The 9845-nt window shown below is 35.0% G+C and overlaps 1 protein-coding gene across 1 annotated transcript; it reads left to right on the top strand.

Moving 5' to 3' along the window:
• The first annotated feature begins 3126 nt into the window (after nucleotides 1–3126).
• LOC114469224 (putative defense protein 3) lies at nucleotides 3127–9621 on the top strand. Its single transcript, XM_028456499.1, has 6 exons — nucleotides 3127–3334; nucleotides 5449–5561; nucleotides 7005–7114; nucleotides 7198–7262; nucleotides 8967–9011; nucleotides 9051–9621. Exons 1-6 carry the CDS (start codon nucleotides 3142–3144, stop codon nucleotides 9188–9190), a joined length of 666 nt encoding a protein of 221 aa, XP_028312300.1. The 5' UTR covers nucleotides 3127–3141; the 3' UTR covers nucleotides 9191–9621.
• Nucleotides 9622–9845: the final 224 nt, after the last annotated feature.

Here is a 9845-nt window from a genome sequence, read left to right as displayed (position 1 = left end):
GCCTGTGTTGCCTTTAAAGGAGCTGAATTATCAGCTTTTTTTTCTTTAAATCTTCACAATTTTACCATGTAATAGAATAAAATACTAGGAAAAATGTGCAATAAAAAGTGAGCTAACACTGTTAATACAATAAAATGTCAGACTTAGAAAGTGCTCAGGGAGACAAACATTTCACCTTTGATTATTAAATAAAACAAACCTCACGCTATCAACTCCAGTTTCTAAACAGAAGCCTCTCTATTCTTTAGAAAACACGTCTTTGGGCATTTGTTGACATTATCAGGAGCCACATGACAACAGTGATATTTAGTAAAAAGATTCAGAGAATACTGGAGCTTGTTCTAGTGAAGGAGTGTGTTTGACCTTAAGATGTGAAATACTTCAGTGTAACTAACGACACTATCTACTTCATACTTATTCAAACACTTTAATGAGTCCAAACCTCAGTTAAAACAGCCATTTATTGTCTTTCCAGATGTAAGATTCGGGGTTTATATAATCTCAAATCAAAACTTAAACACATTATTTAGGATAACGTTTAATACCAAGTAGTGTCTACATTTTTTTTTGCTTTGATGCTTCTGTTTTTACTGTTTTATTTTGTGTGTTTTCAGCACTTTGGTAACCTGTCTGCTGTTTTGGCCGTGGTGCATTCTGGCAATCTGCCAAAGGCTGCAGGAGCACTAGGGGGCGGGGCTCAACGAGCCTGTTTTTTTCACACAAACTACTAGTTTCATGTAAAGCTGTCGTTACATAACGACAGCTGTAGCAAATATGACAAAAATCACTTTTCTAAGAGTTGCAGACTGCACCTTTAAGCCTGAATAAGTTTTAATCAGACGCTATTCACATCCGTGCGTTCCCATGAATGTTCCGTTGTGAGTTACTGTATAAACGTGTGTCACTACGCGCTACGTCTAGTTGTAGAACTCTGTTTACATTGGACGATGATTATGGGTTACTAGTGGAGGATGCACACAGGCAGCATCGGGGGCAGCTAATTGGCTGCAGGGGTCCTCAGGTTTACACATGCCTGGAAGTCCCTTTGTGTCCAAGTGTGCAACAATTATTACGACAGTACCGATTTAAAAAAAAAAAAATTAACAACAGAAAAGGGCAACATCACACCGTAAGGGAGCAAACTCACAGCGTAGGGGGCCCCCTACCCACCCATACCTGTCAAGTTTTGGATTTGACAATAAGGAAAATTTTCTGGCGCCCACTACGAGCCGTCCCACCCACTCAACCAAGCTCCAGTATCCCTTATATTTTAATATAGATGTATAAGAAATCTAAAATACCCACTTATCAACCACTTACTGAATACAATAATGTGATTAGAATCTGGTAGGTCGACCTTTATTAACATTAAAATGCTGTGAACATTCCTACTAGGGCTGGTGATATGGACTAAAACTCATATCTCAATATATTTTCTCAAAATGGTGAAATATGAAATAAATCTAGATAATTTTATCAAATAAAGTCTGACCAGAAAAACAATTCTGGGTTAAATTTACTGATGCAAAATGCTACACAGAGACATTTATTAACAAACAGCTGATCAATATGTGTCACTCATTAATCATCTAACTGAGCTTTACATGTTGTTCTGAGAAGTAAAAGCAGCGACTCCTAAAACTAGTATTTTGATACATAATAAGCTATAATATTTATATATATATGAAATATTATAGTTTTCTATATCGCCAAAATAGAAAACTCGATACATCTTGAATCTCGATATATCGCCCAGCACTAATTCATAAATTATAAAACAGCGTAAATAAAAACATAAATGTGTTTATGAAACATGTTTATTTAATATACTTACAGTTTATATACAAGTCAACACGTTGCATATTTACTGTTAATTTCACATTGTTTGTCTTTAAGTTAGACATTAACATTTTATTTTATGATATATTTTCTTATAATTTCTCATGCTCAGTCATGTGGTTCTCTGGTATTCACTAATGACTTATTAGACACATTTATTACAGACTTTACATTATTTAACACTTTATAAACAGTGTATATTTGTGGAGCTTGTGATTGGCTGGTTTTTCATGGTGACTTACGTGGTTCCTTCTGCTGTGGTAGACGTTAAAATATCAGTTATTAATCTAACAGAACGTGTAACTGTGTCACATCCTGATGGTCTTTATGAAGATAAACTATGTGTTACATTTTACAACATACAGTATTTACACCAGTTCTTTGTTTTTTTCGCTGGAACGTCTTCATTCATCATCATCTCTGTTCTCAGTTGTTTCTGAGTTTGTTGCCGCTGTCGACACTAAAATCGCGAGAACTGCCACTCAGGTGTCAGTTCTCTCGAGGCTAGTGACGGTGTTCAGTTTAGTAAGGCATCTTAATTATTATTACATTAAAATACGGGATATTTATGGGAAAATAATAATACGGGAAGATGGCGGGAAAGAGGGGTAAAATACGGGAGTTTCCCGGCCAAAACGTGACCCTACCCTCAACAGTGCTGGAGAGAACCCCGTGTACTGTATTACACGGAATGTAAACACGATTAACAAAAAAATCCTTTCCTAAGGTGAGCAAAGCATGAGCAGACGTGAAACAATCGGACATGAGGCGTTAGTGAGCTAAAACCAGACAAATATTAAGAATTGATTAGGTATGTTTTCATAAAATAGATTTACACCTGCCTTAGTAGAGTTAAACATGACATCATAACCTGTAGGGTTGTGTTTTTTAAATTTTCATCCAAATTGTAAATTTAGCGAAACTATTTAACCTCACCAATGTTCAATTTGATCATGCAAAACTTTCCTTTATGTAATTACGGTTTAAAATGTTAAATCACCCAATTTTTGACAATATTTACATTAGCTTTCACTAATATATTTTAGTACTTCCACACAGGGCTGCACTTATGCTCAGAATGTTACAGTTTCTACTAAAATCGTGATCATTGTCTTGCCCAGAAATGTGTGAGTGTCACATATTGTTATGAAAATAATCACAAGAGCAAAAGTGTGAAAGGCACAAGTTAACTGATATATTTCAGCTGCATGACTCAGCAACTGCTATCAGATCAGTTCAGTATTTATAAGCCTTGTCCTCTCTGGGTTCTTCACTGGTGATTCCATTTCTACTGGTTCCACCATGGAGCTGCTGCTGACAGTTCTGGTTCTGGTTCCCATTCTCTGGTGCATTGATGGATACCCCACTGGGGCCCATTCTGACGCCTGTGGACCGATGATACCCCGCCATGTTGGGGCTTATCCTCAGCACACACCATCTCCATACTCTGTGCTCACCAACTCCAAGATGTTCTACCCCGGATATCCAGTGACTGGTAAGATGGAAATAACTAAATATGTATTTAGTTGTCCCAAATGATGGTGATAAAACCTCTGAGATAATAGAACTAAATTATGTTAAGGTTTTATCTATTCAGACAACTTTTTACAGTAAGTTTATTTTGGTCTCGTGACATGTTTTGACTGCCAACCAGGGGTGGACTGACCATCTGGCACACCGGGCATTGTCCCGGTGGGTCGTGGACCTTAAGTCGGTCTGGTGGCCAAAAATCGTCCATAAGTGGAAAAAACGTGGCAAGAAAAGAGTGTAAAGTCAAGAATGGCAAAAAAAAAAAAAACCAGGTGGTATTTAATAACAAAGGGCAGCTGAAATGGGCAACATGTGGTAAACAATAGTGAAAAAGTGGAACAAAAAGAGGCAAATTGTTGGGAAAAAAGGAAACAAGTGATATTTATTGGGCAAAAGGTAGCCTTATTGGATGAAAAGTGGCCAAAAAAAAAACAACAATTGGATAAAAGTGTCAAAATGAACTTACAAAAATGGACAAAGAATAGGAAAAAAATTATATTTATTGGCAAAAGGTTGATAAAGTCTGAATAAAGTGTCAGAACTTGTTAAAAAGGGGCAAAAAATTGGACAAAGGAAGATGTAAAATGACCAAAGAAAATAGGTTAAGAAGATGTTATATACAGTACATGGTGTTTCTGATAATGTAGTGAGCTGGTCTAGACAGAAAAAGCCAGGGCAGAATTTTTGTCCCAGTCCACCTCTGGCTGCCAACTGTCAGTTTTCCTCAAAGGCATCTACAATTGCTTTGATGTGTCATTTGATGTGTTGCTTTGAAGTTCATTTTCTCTTCTTTTTGAATAATATGTTAAATTGTCTTTTATTCAGAAAACCTTTTTCATAAAATTTATTTTGATCTCCTGACATGTTTCGACTGCCAACTGTCAGTCTTCCTCAGAGGCATCTACTGATTGCTTTGATGTGTCCTTAAGATTTACTTATGGGCGTGGCCAACCTGAGAGTTCTCTCTGGAGAAGAGAGTCCCAGGTGTTGGAGAGTAAAATGTAGTAGATGCCTCTGAGGAAGACTGACAGTTTGGCAGTCGAAACATGTCAGGAGACCAACCTTAACACATAATTTCAAAAAGAAAACAAAATGAAGTTGCTGGAAAAAAATGACTGTTTTATTCTGTTTGAAAAACACTAAAGAAAGTGAAGTTTGAATGTTTACATTTATTTGTTTTTTTTAAAATAATATTAGATAGTCTTCAAGTGTTATTAAAAGTATGTTCTGCATTGTTTGTTGAAAAGGTGACACTTTATTTCATTGTGTAAAGTCTTCAGCAGAGGCATAAAGAATACTGATATATTTTACTCAAGTACTTTTATCTGATTCAAATTGTACTGAAGTACAAGTAAGTCATTTATAAAATATTCAATTAGAACTAAAAAAAAAAAACTAAAACTATTTTTTTTTAAAATTAAATAGTACTCAAAAGTAAAAGTTACTAGTTACTTTCACCTCCCCACGTTTATCGTTGGTAATAAATCTTGGTACGGGTCCCTCACGTACAGTAAACCTCTCATGTACAAACTTAAAAAGGCAGAAACCAAATCTACCACAATTCGATCTTCATTTATTTTCCACAAAGGCATCTGTAGAAAATTAAAAAAAAACATAAAATAACATCAATGAATTCAATAAAAAAATAAAATAAAATCTCAGACTAAGTATAGATACATTTATCAACTCTAAAACTGAGAAAATAACCTCCATTCAATGTTGTTTTGGTGTCGTATATTACATTTAATCTGATTGGTCGGCTATGATGTGATTGCATTTGATTGTTGTCTGATTATTTAATTTTTTGTAGTTTTAACAATTTTCGTTGATCATTTTAAAACAAAAAAATCATAATAATTACTCAGTAACGGTTTGTGTTAGAAATTGTAACAAGTTACTGTACTTCCTTTTAGTAAAATTAATGATTTAAATATACTAAAAAAGTACAAGTACCCATAAAAGCAACTGGTAAATTACAGTAACGTGTGAACTTGTCATCCATTACTTTCACCTCTGGTGTTCAGTCAGATTTGATTCTATTTGAGTAACTTTCCCTGTTTATTTGTATTTTTCCTCCAGTAACCATCGCTGGTCCTCAGTATAGAGGTTTGCTGCTGCAAGCTCGGAGTCATGAAAGTAACGACGCTTTGGGGAGCTGGCAGCTTCCACCTCCAGACACTAAGTTCCTGAATGTGAGTTTTTATTCATACTCAGATTAAAGCATCATTATATGAAAACAAAAAAAAAAAAAATAGTGTAACACTTTTAACACACAGGTTTTATACATAAGGCTGACATTACACTGTTATTGTCTGTCATTAGAATGAATAAGGTGTCATTAAGTGTCCTTTGCTAAATTACAGGGGTGGACTGTCCATCTGGCATACCGTGCATCGTCAACCTAAAGTGGGCCGTTCTGGTCCGCTACGTTTTTTTTTTTTTTTTTTGAAGAGTGAGGTGGTCAAAAATGGTCCAAAAGTGGCAAAAGTGTTGCAAGAAAACAGCAAAAAGTGACTAAAATGAGCCAAAAGCAGTCAAGAGTGGCCAAAAAAAGAGCAAATAAAAAGAAACCAGGTGTTATGTAATGGCATAGGGTAGCTTAAAAGGGAAACATTTGGCAAATAATTGCGAAAAAGGGCTCAAATGTGCAACAGAAAGTTGCAAAATGTAGGGGAAGAAGGAAACAATTGGTGTTTATTGGGCAAAAGGAGCTTATTTGGATGAAAAGTGTTCCCAAAAAATTAAAGAAAGGACAAAAAATAAGGAAAAAGCTGTATTTATTGGCACGAGGTAGCTAAAGTCTGAAAAAAGGATAATAGTGCAAATTTACAACTTTAAGACAGACATAAATTAGAAAAATAAAATAATAAATGATAAAAAAGTTAAGGTTAGGGGTTAAGGTTAAGGTTAGGGGTAAGGTTAGGGGTTAAGGTTAAGGTTAGGGGTTAAGGTTAAGGTTAAGGTTAGGGGTTAGGGGTTAAGGTTAAGGTTAGGGGTTAAGGTTAAGGTTAGGGGTTAAGGTTAGGGGTTAAGGTTAAGGTTAGGGGTTCAGGTTAAGGTTAGGGGTTAAGGTTAAGGTTAAGGTTAAGGTTAGGGGTTAAGGTTAAGGTTTGGGGTTCAGGTTAGGGGTTAAGGTTAAGGTTAGGGGTTAGGGGTTAAGGTTAAGGTTAAGGTTAAGGTTAAGGTTAGGGGTTAGGGGTTAGGTTAAGGTTAAGGTTATGGGTTAAGGTTAAGGTTATGGGTTAAGGTTAAGGTTAGGGGTTAAGGTTAAGGTTAGGGGTTAAGGTTAAGGTTAAGGTTATGGGTTAAGGTTAAGATTATGGGTTAAGGTTAAGGTTAGGGGTTAAGGTTAAGGTTAAGGTTAAGGTTATGGGTTAAGGTTAAGGTTAAGGTTAAGGTTAAGGTAAAGGTTATGGGTTAAGGTTAAGGTTATGGGTTAAGGTTAAGGTTAAGGTTAGAGGTTCAGGTTAAGGTTAGGGGTTAAGGTAACGAACGACACTTAATGACATCCTTCATGACACCTTATTAATGCTAATGACAGGTGGTCATGTCATAATAATGACAGCGTAATGTCAGCATTTATGAATAAAACTTACCATCAAAAATGCTGATAATTGCTAATTTTATGTCCACAGTGTTCTAATAACCCACACGGCGCTATGACTCACTCCAACCCTAATCTGAAGGGTGTAACCACTGTCTACAGCTGGGTTCCACCAGACTTTCACGGCCCCATTTACTTTATGTAAAGCAAATATTTTATGTTCAGAGCCCGTTTTGGTAAAGAATGGAGAAAATATCACTAAAAATGAATTGTTTGTGTTTCAGGGTCACCGTAGTACAGGAGCGCACCGTCTTCTGGGTTCATCTGTCATCCATCCATGTATTTAGAGGTAAGTACAGTACGACACACTAATAATCTAAAGCAGTGGTTCCCAAATGAGATACGTGTACCCCTAGGGGTACGCAATGGTACTACAGGGGGTACATGAGAGAGAGAGAGAGAGAGAGAGAGAGAGAGAGAGAGAGAGAGAGAGAGAGTGGAAAATTAACAAATATGAGTATGAAATTTATGGGTTTTATTATATATATTTTTAGCTAAAAATGATGATAATTATAAGATGATGGAAATGATTTTTATTAGAATATGAACTGAAAATACAAAGGTCATTGTTGGTCCCACATCAGGTGGGAGATGACAAAAACAAAACACTATAGAAATAAATTTATTCGGGAAGCACTGAATCAGTAATTTTCAACCTTGGGGTCGCGATCCACACCCACCTGAAATATCTCGTAATTTATTTAAAAAAAAAAAAAAAAAAACTGATTAAAAATCTATTCTTTAAACACACAATCTTAACTGTATTCTATACTTTCCCTTTCTCAAATATAAATCTATTTAAAACACAAATACACAACAAATATATCTGAGCTGTACTTGTTGCTATTCCTGGCTGCTCTGTATTTGTAACACAGTTAATAGAAAAACAAAACACTATCGGTTATCTAGAACAGTGGTTCTCAAATGATGGTACGTGTACCCCTGGGGTATTAGATGACATTACAGGGGGTACTTTAGAGAGAGAAAGGAAAATTAACAAATGAAAGCACTAACAATATAAGGTTTTATCATGTTTATTTTTAGTTAAAAATGTGAATCATTCTAAATGTTATCAGCAATTCACAAAACGACAACAAAAACACACAAAATAAGAGAAAAAATATACTGAATAATAAAAAATAATACAAAATGACACCAAAAACACACGCACTAAGAGAAAAAAATACTTACTATTACCAGCAACACACAAAACGACAACAAAGATACAATAAATGAGGGGAAAGTACATAAGATCACCACAAAATACACAAAAATAAGAGAAACATACAAAACGACACAAGAAACAACCAAACGACACCATAAACACACGCACTGAGAGAGAATAGTTTATATAATACCAACAACACACAAAATAAGAGAAAATATACTGAATAATGAAACAAACAACAAAATTACACTAAAAACACAAAATGATGATAGAAATGATCTTGACTAGAACATAACCTGAAAAAACAATACATTTACAAAATGGGATTCTTTAAAATGTGTTATCATCACCCATTTATTCCATTATTATGCTTTATAGTTGTTTTTTCACAGGTCGTCGGACATAAGGGCACAGGCAGAGTTTGAGATTCACAAATAAGGAAAGAAAACAGATGTACCAATCTAACTGTCTTTATTATTATTTCTAATTTCTGTAACATACGTTTCTAAAGCTGTATCATTAGTAAATAGAGAGAGTAGATTATCACAACAACCTCTCAATCCAGCGCTTTATATCCAGACAATCGTACACTCATGGCAGGGTTTGTCCATTCTCTGTTCTCAGTGAATCACTACAAACAACAGATTTATGACTCTATAGAGTAAATGTTATCACTATTACTGGAATTATGAGAAAAATAATGCAGTCAAACAAAGGAGGGACTTAGATTCAGAAATAAGAGAACCAGTTGGGAACTAGAACCAGTAGAGATGAGGAACCCCTGGTTTAAAGTAAAGTAATGAATCTTGTTGCTGTGTTTTTCAGGATCAGGGCCCCCACCTGGTCCAGTTGCTGGTCCTGGTCGTGCTGGTACTGGTGCTGGTCCTGGTCGTGCTGGTGCTGGTACTGGTGCTGGTGCTGGTGCTGGTGCTGGTACTGGTGCTGGTCGTGCTGGTGCTCTGGCCACAGGCGGTCAATCCGGATTGGCTGAACAAACCTCCATCGTTGCTCTCGTCATGTCTTTTCTGCTTTTTGCCATTCTAGGATAAATACTAACCATTTCTACATATTGATCACTTGATATTACAGTGAGGTGAAGGTTTAACCATTACTTATTGATCACCAGAACCAACAGTTTTGTGAATTTCTGTCCATCCATGAATTTATCCTTGCCTTAATTTAAAAAAAAAAAAAAACAATATTTAGCCTCGACATGTACTCAATTTTTAACCTTTCACTGGTGCTAGCTTAAAACCATGTTCTTCTATTATTTTGCTATAAATGTATGAAAGTATTTCAGTAAATTTAACACACTATCGTTTTTTCTGAGGCCTTACATTGATTGTCAACAAGACATTTACCCTTTATTTTAAAATACAACAAAAGGTCAAATAGAAAAAGATTATAAAAGAGCAAAAACCATCAGAAATACAATGTCAAACAGCTTAAATTAAAGGTGAAAATTACACACTTAACCTTAGGAGGTACTGATGTGCTTTTAACAAACCTTTTGTAATTGGAAAAATAGAATATGATTTCCTCAAAACATATATATGTTTTTTTTTGCTTCGTTCAAAATGCTTTTATATATATATATATATATATATATATATATATATATATATATATATATATATATATATATATATATATATATATATATATATATGTATACATTGATATTTATTTAACATTGAAATTAAA

Source organism: Gouania willdenowi, chromosome 9 (assembly GCF_900634775.1).
Source record: "Gouania willdenowi chromosome 9, fGouWil2.1, whole genome shotgun sequence".
NCBI lineage: Eukaryota > Metazoa > Chordata > Actinopteri > Blenniiformes > Gobiesocidae > Gouania > Gouania willdenowi.
This window is presented reverse-complemented; position numbering and strand designations above follow the sequence as displayed.